The sequence below is a fragment of the Typopeltis vanoorti genome, chromosome 3 (assembly GCF_054136105.1).
Source record: "Typopeltis vanoorti isolate ZY-2024b chromosome 3, IOZ_Tvanoo_1.0, whole genome shotgun sequence".
Taxonomy (NCBI): Eukaryota; Metazoa; Arthropoda; class Arachnida; order Uropygi; family Thelyphonidae; genus Typopeltis; species Typopeltis vanoorti.
Genome location: NC_143551.1, coordinates 115,452,259 through 115,472,296, shown reverse-complemented (window position 1 = coordinate 115,472,296; position 20,038 = coordinate 115,452,259). Strand labels below are relative to the sequence as shown.

General features: G+C 35.9%; 1 protein-coding gene across 5 annotated transcripts in view; it reads left to right on the top strand.

Annotated features, from left to right (window-relative positions):
* Positions 1-20,038, top strand: part of LOC150108490 (uncharacterized) — a 385,253-nt gene that overhangs the window by 209,255 nt on the left and 155,960 nt on the right. For all 5 annotated transcript variants that reach the window (XM_090415899.1, XM_090415900.1, XM_090415897.1 and 2 more), the window contains one exon: positions 7,611-7,690. In XM_090415899.1, coding sequence (XP_090272025.1) covers positions 7,611-7,690 — 80 coding nt within the window. The remainder of the gene's footprint in view (positions 1-7,610; positions 7,691-20,038) is intronic.

Here is a 20,038-nt window from a genome sequence, read left to right as displayed (position 1 = left end):
GAATGTTTTTTTTTTCATGATTGCCTTGAATTATTTCCATTCTTCCCATCCTATTCTGAGTTTAAATGAGAATAATTTTGCATCATAGTTAAGATCATCTTATTGGAGTTGGGGTTAGGGAGTTAACTGTTTATATTTATTTGAAAAATTACTCAATTTTTTGACTGTCTTGCAACTCTGTTACAAGAAAATTTTAGTTTACATGACCATTTTGCTATTTTCCCAAAAATCTACATGTTCTTGGCAGAATTAGAATGTTGCATTTAGAATCCTTTTTTTTAATTTTATATATATAATTGCTTAAATCAATTTAGTCTTGCAAATAGAAATCTAGTGCTTTGTAAAGTTCTCTTGCGAAAGAGAACTCCTACAAAACTCTTCTCTTTAGAGTTCTATTTTGTCTTTTAATGTGGTTTTGATGGGAACTGAATATTGTAGATTGGATTTCTGTAATAAAAAAATGAAATATCATGAGCATTGTTGAAATCTGTATTGCATGTTTACTTCCTTAAAGAAGAAACTGAGTATAGTTTTCTAAATATCTTTTTCCTTATTGGAATAAAAATTTTTGCTGTGTTATATTGATGATTTGTATGTAACATCAGATTACTTTTTTTCACATTGTTTATTTTAAAATATTAATTTAGTTTTAATTGAAAGGCATATATATTTAATCAGTGCTACAAAAATCTTCCTGACCTGTTTTCTACAAAATTACAGAAATTGTTGTGTGAAAGGGATCTAACATTCTTATGTTTTAAGAAAATTAATTAGTTAAACTAATTACCTTTGGCATTTTCTTGAAATGGAAATTCTAGATTCTAGGAAAACTGAAGGAATTTAACATAATGATTTTATCCCTTAGATGTTAAGATGATTAAAATACATCAGCACAGGTCATTGGAAGTGATCAGTAGAATTTTCTCATAGCTGAGTGTACTAGAATGATTGGGAACCTTAATTATCTTCCTAAGTTGTAATGTTATAACTTTATACTCCTCTGTCCTATTGTTAATGATCGTCATTACTGAGAATTGTCCTTACCTAATCTTCCATTGACAACTGCTCTGATGTCTTCAGTTGGCATTTTGGAACTACCTTTAAAATTATGATCGTATGCTATATATTATTGAATTTGCCAATCACATCGAAGAGTTGGTAGTGAATCGCACTTGTTCACAGGTTCTTGTGTATAATATTGTCAACTTTATTTTCCCACGCTGCATTCAGGTTATGAGGTTATGCCTTATATTTTTTTAATTTGTCATTCTAATCCTGTTTTATACTTAGTTTATTTTAATATATACATATTCATTTGAGGCCCTACATACATACAGTCTGCACCTTGCTCTTTCACTATCACTAATTTAGACCTCTCAAAAGTGTTTTGAAAAGCTGTTCCCAAAAGTAAGAGGCAATATATGTCGCTTATGAGACAAACCCCCCCCCCCCCTCCTCAAAGACATTCAAAAACTTATGCACTGCTGACCAAGAGTATCCAAAATCAGGGGACTTTGTTTCAGAAATGATACATTTGTATAGTGTGTTGTTGGTATGCTAATTTTAATAAATAAACTGAGGTACTTTTTTTCACCTGCCCTTATTAGGTTCCACTTCATAATATGCAATTTTATATACATGCATAAATCAGTCTAGTGAATTACTGTCTATTTTGGGGTCCCAAGAAATTAAATATAAACTCTGTTACTAAATGTATTAATAAATAAATAAATTTTTATGTTCTTCATGTAAACTTTTATAGAAAGAATTACAACATATTAATTCCACCTTTTTATCTAATGATTTTAAGGATTCTTGCATTAAAAGAGTTTTTAAGTTATGGTAGCTCTACCTCTTCAAATACAGAGGAAATAACTTGCATTCCTATCCCTTATGTGCATGGCATTAGTGAATGCATAGCAAAAGTTTTAAGACCCCATAATATTTTTATTGCCTTTCATTCCATCAGAAAAATCTCCACCTTTCTTACTCCTCCTAAGGACAAGCTCCCACCTCTCAGTTATTATTATTATTACGTGTGACTCCAAGGAGTCCTTAGACTCATCGAGGAAGGCCCTAAACATCATGTCCATCATAACTATTCGACATTCACACAGTATCTAATCATACTTTGCCTTGAACTCATTCACTGTCATAGCACCCACAACAGACTATGGCAGCTTATTCCACTCATTCACCACTCTCCAAGTAAAAAACCCAGCACTAAAACCCTTACTAACCACACTCTTGCCCAGCTTCCATGGATGTCCCCTAGTCCTTCCACCACCAGTCCTGTTCTCAAAAATATCCTCTGAATTAATCCTATAGAAAGCCTTCAGCAATTTGAATGTCTCAATCATATCTCCCCTTTTACCACCTATCAACCAATTTCTGCAAACCACAAATCTTCAACCTGTTTTCATAAGATTCATTCCATAGACCTGCTATCATCTTGGTTACTCGCCTCTGGATCCTCTCAACCTCCTCCCCATCAAGAAGAAACCTAGGTGACCAGATCTGTGCACAGTAATCAAGATGGGGGGGTCTTATCAAGGCTCGATACAGAGGAACAATAACTTACTTATCCCTGCTCGTCAAAGTATTCTTCAGTAACCAAGTGATTTGATGAGCTGATTTAGCCACTTTTGCGATGCCCCCCCCCCCCTAAACTTCAACTCCCTATCCACCAACACTCCCAAGTCCCTGGCCTCATCAATCGCCTGGAGTACAGTTCCACCAATGTGATATACTGCTGTCAATCTTTTCACCCCAAAATACATAACCTTACATTTTTGCCACATTAAATTGACATCCGTTCTCCTTAGCCCATACCTCCAATCTATCCAAATCATCCTGCACAATTTTGACATCTTCTGCATTCACTATTGTCCTCCCCAACTTTGCATCATCAACGAACAAATGAACTGTTCCTCTCATCGTTAATGAACAAATTAAACAGCAGTGGTCCAAGAACAGAATCCTGCGGCACACCACTAGTCACAGACCGTCTTTTGGACTCTACTCCTGAGTAAACTACTCTCTGGTATCTCTCCATCAACCACCCTCCTATCCATCTCACCAACCCTATATCCATTCCAATATGTTGCAGTTTATGGATTAGACTTCCATGTGGTATCCTGTCAAAGGCCTTAGCCAGGTCCAGCAGTATCACTGTAAACCCATTATCCTTATCCAGTTCAGCCATCACTGTGTTTTGAAATCTGAGCAAGTTACTGAGGCATGATCTACCCTTCACAAAACCATGCTGTCCCCATACAGTATCTCATTTTCATCAATTCATTCCTGTATTTCACCCTTGACTACTTTCTCCAAGACCATGACAACGACTCCTGATATGCTGATTGGTCGGTAATTTGCAACAGTAGTCTTGGATCCTCCCTTATGCAGTGGAACTATTTTCCCTTCTTTCCACCTCTTTGGGACTAAACGAGACTCGAGACTCAGATTAAACAATAAGGTCAAGGGCACTGTAAATTCTTTAGCCGCTTCACATAAGACCCGTGATGATATACCATCCAATCCCACAGATGTATTCACATTAAGGTTCTGTAATATATTCACCTCCGCTTCTTTCACCACAATTCCCATATAAACTAATGGTTCCTTCATTCCTTCAACGTCACCACCTGGATGATATACTCTTGCAAAGTGGTCACTCAGTAATTCCACTATATCGACTGATTCAGTGACCGCCCTACCATCAGCATTCCTTAAAATCATTCTGCCATGTACAGTTTTTCTTTTGCTAATAGCATATTGAAAGAGCTGTTTGGGATTCTTTTTAGCTTGCATGGCTAATTTTCTTTCATAATCCATTTTTGCCTTTCTCACCACACTCGTTACCCTTCTGGCCTGTGCTTTATGCCGTTCATGTGCTGCAGGTCACCTTTCTCCTTAAATTCCTTCCACAGTTGTTTCTTTTTTTGCAACTCAAGTTTCATGGTGTTATTCATCCATTTAACCCCTACTTGATTTACTATTCGGACACTAGGTATACAGGCTGCCATAACCTCCGGCAAATGCTCCTTGACCACTTCCCATGCCCTATCAACATCCAGCCCTTGCAGTTTTACATGCCATGGCACTGAACCAAGCAATCTCCTAAGCTTGTCATACTTGCCAGCACGGTAATTCCACCAAAAATTTCACACCTTTAGCCACCTCCCAGGCCACCTTATGATCACTCTCACCAATAGGTGGCAACATGGTCATATTCATTACAGTGAAATTCTCAGATGCTATTACTAGGTCAAGCACCCTCAAACCCATAGTATTTTCCATTACATGCTGTCTCAGATAGTTATCCCTCAGTAACTGAATAAAATCCAGTTCCTTCCTCACATGTGTCCTCTCCTCCAGCTGAAATCCCCCATAATAATTACCCTCCTTCCATTCCTTTCATCAATTTGCCTATGCATACTATCTCCACCATCTATTCCATCACCTGGTCTATAGCAGCACCCAACTGTACATTTTGTTCCGTTAGTCTCAATCCCACGCCAAATAGCCTCAAATGAACTCCTTTCACTATCCTGCAATACAACTTCTGTTCTCCTTGGTTGCAGTTCATCAGCTATCATCGATAACACTCCTCTCTCCCATTTTATTCTCTTTGTCCCTCCTGAATGCACACTATACCATACACATTCTATCCCACTAACTATATCATCTTCTGTCAGCCATGTTTCACTAATGCCAATAACCTGTGGCCAGGAAGAGCCAACCAAGGCCAAAAATTTTTCTTTCTTGTTCCTAATACTCCTGGCATTAGTATACATGAAATGGAGGTCCATTTGTCCCACCTCTATCTTGATGCGTTATACTAACTATCCCATTCTGATTTCTTGTCCTTCGTACTGGCTCGGGCACATTATAAACATTCTTACACTCAACTGCCTCACTGATGTCTGTATATCCACTTCCTCCCCTCCTTAATAGTTCTAGTTTCCCTGGTTCTGCACATCCATTTTCACTTCACTCAGCAACACTTTTTCCAGCCTTCGCACACCAAATCCATTCAAATGTAAGCCATCCATCTTGTACAAATCCTTTCTCCCATCAAACTTACTCCACACCACACCGTCTGAATAACCTGCGCACAAAATCATTTGCGATTATGTTATCAAGGTATCTACTAGATTCCTTGCTCTTGTGGGTTATTTTATGTCAGATGAACATGATCTGCTTTTTGTTAAAGATACCAAGCAATTTTAAAACTTGGTTTTACTCCATTTCCCAAGTAAGCAAACAGACAAAAAGTCAAGTTTGCACCTGCAATTGATGCAAGTCTAACTGATCCTACAGGTAGTGCAAGACCAGGGCAACTCATGGTAAAGGTGGGGCAAGCTGCGATGACTAATCTTAATATTTACCCTTATTTACCCTTAATGCCAAAACACATCTCCAAGAAGGGGATGTATGATGTTTTGTATTAAAGGCAAGGGGCCACTACCCAGACCGGTTTCGACCTTTATTGAGGCCTCATCAGTGGGAGCCAGGCTAGAATACCAAGATTTAGTAATACAGAGCTTGTAAGTATTTTACCAAAACAAGTTACCATAAGGTGTTTTAACCTTATTAAATAAAAATCTCTGGAGGAGATATAAATGTAGAAAGTATTTTTACCTTGGGTAAAATTATGTTAAAGATACCAAGCAATTTTAAAACTTGGTTTTACTCCATTTCCCAAGTAAGCAAACAGACAAAAAGTCAAGTTTGCGCCTGCAATTGATGCAAGTCTAACTGATCCTACAGGTAGTGCAAGACCAGGGCAACTCGTGGTAAAGGTGGGGCAAGCTCCGCAAAAAAATACTTTCTACATGATCTGCTTTTTTTTTGGATAGAAGAACACAAGTCTTATATTAAATAACATGAGCCTGAACAGCCTGGACTTGCAGACAGGCTATCAACACTAAACATAGACTTCATTGGAACAAGACGGGTTCTTCATAAAAGTGTTTCCTAATAGAATGTCTTTAAAGAGACACATGGGAAACTTTGCCTCACTGTCCTAACTTAAACAGATTCGATGGTTTTCGTCTATCCCCTTTGTGGGGGATAGTACTTCTTAAACTAGCTAGTCTTTCCTAATTTTATTTTGTCTAAATATGTATAATTTTTTTAAAAAAAAAGTTAAGAAATTACTGACCTTTTATTTTACATTGGCTACTTAGGTGGTACTTTTTAGAATTGTCTGTAATGTCTAATTTCCATTCTGTGATCTTGTGCTGATGATGCCTATGATACTTAGGCGAAAATTCTATACTAACAAAGTTTTTACGTGAGTTTTCGATCTGGTTTTATAATTCTTTTCATTACTAAATGTACATAAATAAAATGCAGCATCTGCTCTTCTTACAAGTTTATTTTTTTTTCTCCAGACTTAATGGATTTAATTGTCTTCTTTTTTTTTACCATATTTGATGGGCTGTCAATACTTCTGCCTGTCTTTTATTTTGTAAGTACATAGTGCTTTATGCACATAACTGTGCATAAAGCACTATGCACAGTTTATGCATCAAAGTTTAATTCATCTATAAGAATGCAAACAAAAACCAGCTGTGTCATTCCACTCATTCACATTTCAAATTTGCTGTTTAATTGAATGAGAATGTGTGTGTGTGTGTGTGTGTGTGTGTGTGTGTGTGTGTGTGTGTGTGTGTGTGTGTGTGTGTGTGTGTGTGTGTGTGTACGCGCATGCGTGCACAGACGTTATAGAGATTCTTGGAGTAACCTGTGCAGTAGACTGTTGCCGAGCAATGGAAAATTCCTAAGTTCATGCAGAATTTTCCATTTTTGTTTCCCTAGGAAAATTTTCTTTGTAATTTTTAAAATTTTTATTATTAATATATGTCCCTTTTATTTACAGTTTTATTATGAAGCAGCAGAATGAATGATATTAAGTTCTAAATTTATTTTGGTTATTAAGTGAATTCTCTGACATTTGATAAATGGTAGTTCTTTCATTTCTTTAATGAAGTATACCTTGAATTCTTTTAGTTATAAATTTAATTGAAGGTTTTATTTGAATGTTATGAATAATCATCATCATCATCATGATCTGAGAGGTATTATCCTCACAAGGCGTACAGAATACCATCAGGATACCACATGATAAATTTGCATTATTACTAGCATCCTATCAACAGTTTCCAAATTAATCTTTTACTTGTCAGGTCTCCAATAGTCACATTCAACATTTTGGTCTCTAAAAGGACTACTGATTGTCAGTCCACCTAGATCTTTGTCTTCTGTGGGTCTTTATCCTGTCATCCTTGTATCACACACACACACACACACACACACACACACACACACACACACACACACACACACACACACACCTGTTTGCTAACCATTTGAATCTCATTTTATTTAAGTGACCATACCTATTCTTGAATACTAACAATGTGTAGTTTCTACAATCTGTATGCTCCTCTAATTTTTCTTAGAATTCTCATATCAATGGTCTCTAGTACTTGATTAACTCTTTTATTTCTAACCCCACTTTCAGATTCATAAGTTAAAATTGGTTTGAGTATTGCCTTATATTGCTGTCTAACATGAGGCTTTTTTCTTTTTTTGGGTAGAGATCTATTGAAGTGGATTGTGAAACAGCTGTTCAGCTTGCTGCCCTAGTTTTACAAGCAACACATGGAGATTATGCAGAGTAAGTATATATTTTATTAGTATGTGCATGTAATAAATGGTAAATATTTAAGCGCCTCCATGGCGCAAATGGAAGAATGATGGTACGTTGTGCCCTTTGATTGGAAAAGGCCTAAGTTCGATTCTTATCATGACGGGAGGAATCTTTATATGGACTTTTTCAATCGAAGGTGAGTTAGCCGATCTTATACAGAGGTAGCAGGGTTTTTCTCCTGGAAACTCGGGTTTTTCATCCCGTATGCAGACAAATCGGCCCTTCAGAACACATGCAATTTACAGACAAAAAATACTAGCTGTGGTGGTGGGCAGTAGATGGCGCTGATGTTGTTAATTGGTAGTAGAGGTTCAGCGTAGTGGTGGAGACGGAGAGTTGTACAATAGGTGTCGTCCCGCGATGAGTCTTCGGACTCCTTGGAGGTGTCACGAATAATAATAATTATACTTAACTTTTGACAGGCTGCTAAGGTATTTTGGATTTCTGTCTGGTCCCTTCAAAAAACTCAACTTATGACAGTGGTTGAATATGATTTTTATTAGAATGGTCATTCGTTATCTGAGAATATTGTCAATTCATTCATTCATATATGATGATTCATTCATTGTAAAAGATTTGCAATACAACTAACGGTGTCTTAGCATTTTTTTTTAGTTATCTTGGTTGACTGGAGATATATGAAGTGATGTTGACAAGAATTTAGTTTGACAATAGCAGGCCAAATTCTGTAAATGTTGAGGCCATCATGTTTATTTAGAGTTGTGAGAGTTGATTGCCTCTTAGGTTTCTTATCATACCAGTACTTGATTCACATTAATAGTTGAATTCATTGCCAGTCAGTTCTATGGTCAACATCATTGGCATGGTCAAATAAAAATGATTTACCATAAGAGATTTCTAATATCTCTTTAGCTTGTCTTGTCTTATTTTTTTTTTTATGGGGGGTGTAAAGGATGTAATAAACATAATATATTCTGTAAACTCCCAAATGGAATAACTGTGGAAGTGGATTTTTAAAAGAAAACTGAAGAGTTTTTTTAGTTTTGAGGTGAAAATCACCTGGAGATTGTACTTTTGCTGTGTGTTTCCAATTTTTCCTGAATCCCTTTGTTGTATATGATGGCTGTAGCTCAACTATAATCAGCATTTCTTTTCAATAAGTTGTTATACAGAATTTTGCTGATAGTTTTTTTTTTTTTTTTTTTCACTGTATCCATTGTTGATGGTTTTATGATCTCCACATCATTAAGTTTATTTTTTCTTTCTTCTGATGTTAAATCGGCCATCAGAACACGCGCAATTTACAGACACGAATACTTATTTGGTGATGGGCGATAGATAGCATTGATGGTAGTTGTGTGTAGTGGGAGAATTAAGCAGTAGGGGAAACAATGAGGTGTATAGTGGGGCAGAGTAGGGTAGGATGCCCTTTTGTGATGAGCCCTTGGACTCCTTGGAGGTGTTACATAATAATAATAATTACATGAGTTTGTGGGTGTAGTGATGGTTGGGAATCCCTGTGTGTATATGTTTCCATTAAACCAAAAATGACAATCCACCTGATTGGAAGACACAAGGGTCAAGGAAAGAGAGAGATAATCCTGCTTTCCATGTCCAAATGCGAAATTTATTCTTTTATGTTGTTTGTTCAAGTGGCTATGGAAAGCATCAATAGCTTGAACCCTATGTGGCCAGATCACAAATACATCATCAACATACCTGAGCCATACTTCTGGTTTTATATAGGTGGAGTTGAGCTATTTGTTCAGGAAAGACTTGAAAAAAAAAATTGCTGTGGGGAGGAGTGGAAAGCCCATAACTGAACTCTCCTTCAAGAAAAATTTACTTTGCCTATATTAATTGCAAGACATGTAGGGCAATAATCTGTTGGAAATTTGTTTTGTAACATTAGAATATCTCTTTGATAGACATTGGTGAATAGTGCATTTGTAAAATTTATTACGTTAATTAAATGTCGTCTGCTGCATCATTGTAAAATATTAATTTAATTATTTACTTCATTTATTTTTGTCTTAACTTTTTTACTTCTTCTTCAGCACTACAGCCCCACATGGGGCTGTAGTGCTGAAGAAGTAGTAGTAAATATTTGAGTAAATACTTGGCCTCCCATTTTTGGGTTTCATAACTTACTACAAGGTGGGGTCGTTACCCCCATGCTCAACCATGTGTAATTGTCTGTGAAGCGTTGTATTCTTAAGACTGGTTTGCCTTTTTGCAGGAGGAAAAACCCCAGATAAACTGGGGAGAAAAACCCTGCACTCCACACCCAAGACCGGCTAACTTGGCTATGTCTGAGAAAGATCCCTCTTAGCTCCTCACATCAGCGATGAGAATCGAACGCAGGACACTCCTTTCCCAGGCACATGGTTGCAGAGCACGTAACTACTCAGCTGGCATATACTTCATTCAACTTCACTAAGTTAAGACTATCAACTACTTTAACATAAACTTCTCAAGGTTAATCCTACCATGATTCATTTCTGTCCCCCCCCCCCCCCTTGCTATTAAACAAACTCCATGTTGTTAGTTTACTTAATGTATGCAGTTCTCCACTCTCATACAAATCAATTAGAAAATTTATTTTTATTTTTTGACTGCACCATCTAATTTGAGTAAATATTGTTTGACAGTTAGGGTGAGGAAAAAACAGGAATTAATCACTGACTATATCCAAATTCTCTATATGCAAGTTGTGACTATTCGTGCGTTATTATACCTGCAGGTTCACTATTTTTTTGGAGATAGTGCATTAGCTAAAGAACAGACCAGGTAGTTGCAAAACAAAAACATTTATTTTAAACTAGACAAGAAGTACAATACACATGAGATATTGTGCAATTATCACACTCAACCTTTTTACAAACAGGGGAATGCAATTTATACAATAAAGCTCACAATGCACACAATTACTGGGTTAACTCGTTAGACATAAACCATGCACATACTTGCTCACTGCATAAACAAGTTAACAAAATCCTTCTCTTAAAGACAGACTTAATAATTGCCTAACTACATATAATTTCATAATAGCACTGTTTCCTATATTATAACTAAGCACACATTCATTATTTAAATATACAAGTTAATAAACAATCTTCCCACAAAAAAATTTGTGACTTAGTTAGTGTCGTTTTACAAATGATTTCTTGTATTTCGAGATATACTTCCTTAACAAATACAAAATTAGTGCCTACTTACATTTTTACCATGAATAAAGAGTCCAAACAAATTACAGCATACTTCCTCAAGATAGTAGCGTCTTCTTTATGGTTAACTTTTTGCTGCTTGGACATCATTGGCAGTCTCTTGTAGAACTTTCCTCCATTGGAAATTTTGATTTGGAATCAGCCGTAGTTACTGTGAAGCTTGCGCGTAACTGCTCTCTATCTGGAGATTTGAGACTCGAGAGCTATCGACGAGGGAAAACAGCCTGCTGTAATCTGGAGATGAAGATCCAACAGCACTTAACAAATAGAAAACTCGCGATGGGAAGATGAAAAGCCTTGAGCCAAGCACCACAATCTACTTTTATGCAAAATCTTGCTCTTTGTTCTCTGTATAATGTCTTTTTGGGATTAGCCTTTAGCAATGACATCATTGCTGCCTATTCCATCAACATCGCTTGCCCTTGTGATCTTTGGTTTGTATTTTGTCATCACTAATCAGACAATTCAACGTATATGGACTTTTACAGTAACATTCTATTTATTAAAAATTACTAAATATTGAGAAAAAAAACTGAAAAATCGATTGCAAAAATTTAGCAAAGTTAAATTTTCCTGCGAGAGATTTTATACATTGAAGTTAAAGTTGAGCAAAATATCTTTGGTGTGAGTGTGAGATCTTTAATCTTAATTAGGTACTGTGTGTTTTTAATACAGGATGACTCGCATTTCTTTGGGTGTTGCTAGTGTTATATTTATGTGTATTTATATGTTATTCACTTTCTTTACTTTCAATATCTACCTTCAATTCTTTATTTTAATTCTATATCTTGTTGTGTCGGAAAAAAATGATGAGTCGCCTTTTTTCCCACCCAACATTAAGTTATCTCAGAAGGAGTGGATAAGGACATGCTTATGCCTCTGGATGGGAAATGTACCGTCTAATGTCCCAAGAACATGTAAATATCCAAGTGTGTAAGCTCTGAACAGTGTTAAAATAACCCATGAGTTTAATAGAGAATAGTTGTAAATGAATTAGAATATAAAATCATATATAAATTGCCAAGTAAATATGTATAAGCTAGAGCATGTTTTAAGCCATGTAAAAACAGTCCGTGGCCATGGCGTCCAATCGGCAGTCGCCGTATGCGTGACGACACCGCCAAGTGAGGGAGCTGTTTTGAGGTATAAAGGTTTTGGCGGGGATTTGAATCGCTCTCTTGTCTCCGGGTTTTGTTGGCACCTAGTTTCCTGTCGGAGAGCTGTGTAGAGCTTGCCGCCACGTGTAGCAAGAATCCCCCCTTGCTATGTATGCGACGTGGGCCAAGGCTGCAACTACAATGTATTCAGATCCATAAGAAGAAAGAGCCACTGATGAGATCAACGTCAGTGTTCAAACCTGTGTATGAGTGTTTTCGGTTCATATGGAAACAAAGGAATAGCAAGGCCGCCATCAGTGAAGACACTGTAAGCAGACCAGAATATCCAGTTCAAGGCAAGAACGGTAAGCGTAAGATTTTCTTATGTTATATGTTCGATTAAAGTAACCGTGGGGTAAGGAAGCAGAAGTTAAGGAAACATGCTATTTCCGTGTGGTGCTATAAGAACAGTCTGCGATTTGGACACTTTTGTCTGCGGTTGAGAAGAAAGCATATTAGGCTCCAGGCGAACAGGACGCCGAGGCCCGAACTGTTTGTGTGATTTAGGAACAGTAATATTATATGGTCAGAACGTAATTAAATGTTAGCTAAATATTTTGGAGGGAGGATTAAGTAAGAATAAGAAGTATTACCCTAGAGAAGTTCATGTCAGAATTATTGAGTTGTCTTGTGCATATATGCAATATTACATGTGTGTTAATATTAGGAAACTTAGTTATAAGAGTCTGAGAATAGATGTACGTATAGAAGTGAGAAATTTATGTCAAGTAAGGGACTATAACATAGAAGTTTTGGATGTGATTAATTAAGTAAAGGGAACCCAGACTCTCTTAAGATTAAGGATTTGATTAACATGTATACTTGTCTTTGTGCCATAATAAATGTGTTTCTTTATATACAATCAAATGAGTTTGTCATCTTTTCTGCGGATTGAGCTACCATTTGAAAACTTACGTACCGTGTATTAAAGGGGAAACCAATAGTGGTATAAGAATCGGGACCATGACTGCATGCCTCATGATCCATACATTTTCTTTAAGTATTCTTGGATAATGTATCAGAGTTTAGTTGCCGGCTGGCGCAGTCTTTAATCAATACAAATTTGTCGGCAAACGAATATCTGATATTAAGTGATACAAAAAAAAAAATTATGTTAACTGTAAAGATAAAGTAAAGACAATTAGAGATATAACAATAAAGTGTGCGCACAGACCACAGACAATATATAAAACCAAGTATATAACAAATGGGCGCATTCGACAGGATATGCTGAAAGAGATTAATTTGCACACAAAACTGGTCTCAATCCCAGAAACAAACTCAGTTGTGAATGGTATAATAGTGAAATTAAGTTTCTTGAGATTTATCTGAATCTGAGCTGTGGTAATCAGAGAGCGTAAGTATGTCCCTACCCAATACGACCACCGAGATGAGCAACCCAGAGTTCTTTAGGACCATAAACCACCAACAAATTTTCCCTCAGTTCTCTGGTAAAGATTCTGATGATGTGGGGGCTTATTTCGAACACGTAGAAGAACTTAGGAAAATAGGGAGATGGAGTGACTTCCAGTTACTCATTTTGCTTTGCAGCAAGTTAACTGGAAGGGCAAAAAGCTACTTCTACTCCTCTCCCCTATTGAAAAATACAATGGACTACCAGAGGTTTAGGCAAATTCTAACCTCACAATTCTCAAAGACCAAGACAGTGGGGCCAAACCTCTGGAAGCTCCAAAGCATAAGACAAAAGGAAAGGGAAAGTGTAAGTGAATATTACAACAGGTTACTCACGTGTGCTAACACACTAAATGTACAGGAGGAGGAGAGACGACATCTAGATTGGACAGTATTTCAACTATTCAGAATGGGCCTATTCAGGCCCATTCTGAATAGTTGGGCCTATCTCTTTGTTGGAATTCTGAATAGTTGGGCCTATCTGAATAATGGGCCTATTTCTTTGTTGGAGACAAATCCTTTGTATTTTACTGTATGGAGTTGTTTCCCTCAGATACTGGCAAATTTATTTGTTCCGCTGCGCCAGCCAGTATCCTTAGGTTAGGAGGAATCCTTAACCAGGGAACTTCTCTCAGAAATTATACAGAAGTGATTATCCTAATGCTTATCTTTTAGCACCTAATTATCTGAACTAATTACACTCAATGATGTTTGCAATTGTGGCCTCTACATTCAATTATACTCCACATTAGGTTCTGAAATTTATGAGCGATGAGTTGAATTCAGGCACAGGCTAATTTCAGGTTAAAACATAAAAACACATTTATTAAGGTCACTAAATTGTATATAGTTACATTCATTCTCACTATTAGATAAAAGTCGTACACAGGTGAGGTGCTAATATAGACATTTAGAACTTAACTATAAATCTAACAGAACCTCCTTTCACAATTTCATTCATTAGATTGTACACAATACATTTCTCAAACTTCTAATCTTCACTATTTACCCTATTATTCTATGTTAAAAGATACATTTCATGATGTCACACTCTATCTAATCTACAATCAGTGACAAAGCTACCGAGAAAGATAAACCCTGGCAGATAATGCTAACCTACTAAAGTTCCTTACTAGAATGTCAGTTCACATATAATACTTGACTGCAATTCACACTTATTCTCAGCATGCTTCTCTTTTAACATAAAGGAGAACAAAACAGTACTTTACCAAGGTAGTCCACATTCTGCATACAGTGTTAGGTTCTCCTTCCTTGAAAAACTGGATCTGGAACATCGTAGAATTACCTTACATTCGTAGTCATACATGCCGTTTGTCTCGTCTGCCCCTTTCAGCACAGCTGGTGATCTGTCCACGTTGGTCTGGTTCTGTTTTCGGTGATCCTATTCCACATTGCGGTCATGAATACGGGAACTACAGCTGCTGATATAAAACATCTACGAGCTATCCTGGATCCATCACGAGGCGAGATGGAACCACTCGTCCGAGAAGAGCAGGTCAAAAATCAAACGGTCACGACTCGAGCAAGGGCGAAAGTGCCCTCTTTTCTCTAACGAATCTTTGCCTGACACTCGCCTTCTTTTCCCACTAGTCCATCTGGCTCACTGCGTTTCCTTAGATCAGCGTCTTCTGCGAATTCGAGCGTGACCCGCTTTCCAATAATTTACACTGCCGCGAGCGTAACGCTCACCGAAGCACCTTGAACTTTAGATTACATACGTTTCACATAGAACATATTATGGCCTTTACAATTAACTAAAGCATACTTCTTTACATAAAATTGACATAATTGATTTATGCTTTGTATCTTTACATAAAATATTCGTTCTGTGCACTCTTTTCACAATCAGTTTCTATACTAAAGCTCAAGTATCTCTTATTTGTTTTCTAATTCTGGTTGAATCCTGAATAAATAAAATTTAGTATAAAATTTCCCATTCAAGATGCAACACTAGTAGCTTCTTGGCTAAATAATAAGTTGTCTTTTTATTTTTTAAAACTCTTTCTAGGAGATAAGCATGTCCTCATGGTTGAAGAAAGAATTCTTGTAGATTACATTGAACCATTCTATTTACAGAATTTTGATATAATAGGAAGCTTATTAGGCCATGATCGAGTCTCAGCCTAATAAACATGATGGCCTCAAGATTTCAGGATGTTGGTATATTGTCAGACCCTCATCCTTCACCACTACTCCATAAATCTTCAATCAGTCAACATGACTAGAAAAAGTGCTCAAGAGATGCACCAAGGGAAACCTTATTCTTTGATAATATATAATTCTGAATTATAAATCTATTATAATTCTGAATTCTAGATTTTAGTGATATATCATTTTTAAACTCAGCAGGAGGCAAAACTGTCCTATGGTTAACATACAGAATTCTTGCTCTTTTTTCAATCACTCTTTTAAGCTTGTGTGTGTGTGTGTCTCTATTTTACATACAGTATACTCCCGAGGACACCTTCAACGCTGAGGCCAAAACATTTGGTTTAATTGTTCATTATAGTTGATAAATTTTTACCAGAGTAGGTGAATCTGAAAGTCTCTTACAATGAATGCTATATGTTGTCCAGTCTTTCAAGAAAGCTTAGGTGAGTTAGTAAATATTCAGCCTAAAATATGGTACTGAAATGAATACATCAAAACTTTGAGTGAAAATCATATATAAAACCTTTTTTTATGTGTTAGTGTCAACTGAATGTAATTTCAAAATCAAATTCCCAATTTAACTTAATTAGGGAAAGGAAATACTGTTTATTTCTATTCTTTATTATTTGTATATTAAATTAAAACTTTATAGTCAAAGAGAAACAAGAAACAACATAATGAAATCTTTGGCTGGTAAATGAATCAACTTCAGCCTTATCCAGAGACCTAAAAATAAACTAGCCATTGTCATAAAATGCGAGGTGTCCCTAAAATTGCTGTTTTCTGGAGTTGAGATGGTGTTATATCTGGGAGAATCCGCTTTTCCAGATGCTTCATAAATATTCTTTGATATTTATGAAACTTTGATATAAATATTCTAGCTCTCTGATAGTTGTAACTGTTTTTGTCCTTTTATTCCAAAGTTATTGAATTTCATTCTCCAGATCTCTATACTTGGTCAATTTTTCATGCACTTTTTCTTCTACTCTACTATTGCCTGATATTGCTACATCAGTAAACCACACGGTATTGTTTGATTACTGTGATGTCCATCATGTTATGTTCCAGATCTCTGTCTGAATTTTAGTCTCATAATATCTTTGCATTTTCAATAATTTGTTCAACTGTGTGTTTCCAAAGGGTTTTGAAAGTTGGGAAACCATATTTCCTACACAAACTCATAGTACAGCTCTTGTAACTCACTTGTTGTAACTCAGTCTGTTAGCGTGGTTGGCTGAGTGGTTAGCATACCTGCTCTCCAACCAACAGGCTCTGAGTTTGAATCCCACCATGGGCATGGATATTTATTTAAGTGGGAGATGAATTTCATTCCCTGGTGTGAAATCACCTCCCTGTTTATTGGAGGAAGTGGCTTGAAAAGTTCCATGCTTGGTCTCTAGAGCAGAGTTTCTGGACTTTGTGAGAAAACAAGTAAAAATTCAAAACAATATATGAAATCAAGAAAAAATGGGGGGGAAAAATCCTTAGTCTGTCCATAGCACAAATGTACTATAGGTTTACAAATAAACCTTTTATGGGTGGGAGCCATATTTAAAATAAATAAATAAATAAATAATAATCTTGCTGCAAGAACTAATTAATGGTCTACTGTCACTTTATCTCTGTCTCTGCACAGTTGGCATTTGTTACCGTTGCAGATCTTTTCAATATTTACCTTGATTATATTAGTTTGCAGTGCTTATTCTTGAACAGCAAGTATCAGACCTGTCTTTCTTGATGTTACCCAGTTGAAGCCCAGTTAAATGAGTGTCAACTTTCTCTTCAATATCCTTCAAATATTGATCATGTAGTGTTTATTTTTCTAACCTTCTGATCTTTTTTTGTCATTTATTCCTCCTTGTATACTGTTTTTTTTTAATCCACTACTTTGCTACTTTTCCTTTGTAAGCTTCAGTTAGCCTGTTTGCTTGACTTGTAAATTGCCTCATCTCCCCCTTTTGTTATGTATAACAATCCATCACTGCATGAATGCAAGGCATGAATCATCGTCATTAATTTTCATGTTTTACAGTAAGGGCATCCAAATCAGCTTGTGTCTAGTCAGTTATCCCTGCTGTGTATCTAATTATAGGGATGGCCCATGAATTGATTACTGTTACAGTGTTACTTCTGACTCTTCAGATATTCAGGCTGTTTTCTTTTGACTTCTGAACACAAAATTGTCTGTCTCAAGTATTTCTAGGTATTTGTAGGATTCGTTCTGGGAAAAGTTATTAATTTTTCTTTCATTTGGAAATGTTTTTCCATTGCCATATGTTATTTTTCCTTGAACTATAAAGAGTGTTGTCGATTTACCAAGCCCAAATTCCATACAGATGTCTTCACTGAAAATTTAGACTGTACTGAGCAGTTACTTAGTTTCTCTGAATGATTTTTCCTATAGATTAAGATCATCCACTTATAACAGAGATATTTTTCCTGCTTGTTTTGATGTTTACAGTTTGAAACTCGTTTTCTTTAGAATTAATGTTAAAGGAATCAATGCTAGGATGAATAATTATAATTGAGGTGATAGTGAGTCACCTTGAAAATTCCTCTCTTCATATTCATTGATTGTCTCCATTGATTATTAGTTTATTTATTAAAAAATTGATTAATTTATTAAAGTTTAATTTAATTTATATCCTTAACTACGTTGTTCAATTCTTTAAGTGTTTTAATAATGCATAACCAACGTATAAGCCTGTCTATGAGAATCAAAGATTATTAGTTAAGTTTTCTACATGGTCATTACAGCTGCTAGAAATTTTCTGATGTTTTTACTCCTAAACTTTCTAGACATTTTCTCATCCAAGTATGTTACAAGGAGTTGAATTCTTTTTAGTAATCAATCAATTTTTAAAATTTTGAAATTTTTTGAAAACATTTTGTCAATCAGCAACTGGCCTTTTGTTTCTCTAGAGTTTCTAAAAACTCCCTTTTGTTCAATAAGCAGAAGGTGGTGTTGTGATAAATATTGACTAATCGAAGTTACTAAAAGTCAGTTGAATAACTTAAATGTTATTGACAGGCAAGTTATTTCTTAGAAAAGCCCCCCCCCCCTTTTCAAAATCAGAATTGTTCTGCCGGTTGTTATCCACTCCTCAGTTGAGCCTGTTTGTAACAGATTGTTAAATTGTTGAGCCAATCAATCATAAGTACTGGTCAAGTATTTGAGCCAAAACCCACGCAATTTATCTTAGCCTAGTGTACTCTAATGTTTCACTTTCTTTGCATGCCTTTGGATCATTTGTGGGGTTATAATATAAATTAAAGATGTCAAGAAATTATATTCTTGGTTTAATGCAGAAGTCATATTTCTATATACAAGTAACTAAAAAGTGTCACACTTTGTTATTAAAATACTCTGGATTAGAGATAGATGTTAAACATTTTTCCACTTGGTTATACTATAAATTAAAGATGCCAAGAATTATGTTCTTGGTTTCATCCTTTATCCAAGTGTAAGTAAACAAAGTTTGCACCTGAAGTAACTTCACGATTGGGCAACTCATATATAGAGGCTAATGACTTCACATCACTTGCCTTCTGAGTTGAGCATTCGATTGTTTTTGACATCTTTTATCCAGTTAGCATTATTATATTCTTTTGGATTATCCCAGAGTTGCTTCTAGAACTTGAGTGTTTCTTCTGCATTCCAGCATATACACTGTTTGGGAGTTTCCCATCAATGTTTTTATAAAAACTGATGTTGGTTATTCTTGAACTGAATGTTTTGCCTGTTTTGACTTATTCTGCTTTCATAGCAAATGATCTTTTTTCCTGTGGCCACAATTCTTTTTTAATTCTACTGATACTTCGGCAATTGTTTCTCAAGATTGTATCTCTTTACAAGCTTGCCCTTGATCTTTTTCTGGTTAGATTTTCCTTGTTTTAAATTCCTTCAAGAAAATTCTTTAAATTACTGACATCTGCTCGAAGTTTGTTTATTTTTGATTTCAAATGTAATTTTTATTTTGAGGTGCTTTCATTTGCTTTATTCATCTGTTTTATTGTGTAGCCAAGTTCTTTTGTAACTACAACTGCAGACTGTATATCAGTTGGTTTGTTTCTCCAACAGTTTTTTAGGAGTTGTTTCTATTGTCAAGTTGGTGTTGTTCAACGTTGTAGCTAAATCTTGTCTCTGACTTTGTTTCAGTGTCATAGTTGCTAAATTTTTTTGGTGCTCTGCATCTATTCTACAATCATACATCTCAATTTTTGTTGTATTCATTTAAGTGATCCTGTTGGTTATCATATGGATTATCATATGTATCTAATGAATACAGATTATTCAAATGATACTGAAAAGAATACACCAGAACTTGGGGATGGAGCTTCCGAAAAAGTTATCAGTTATCATTCTGCAGTTATCATTCCTCTTT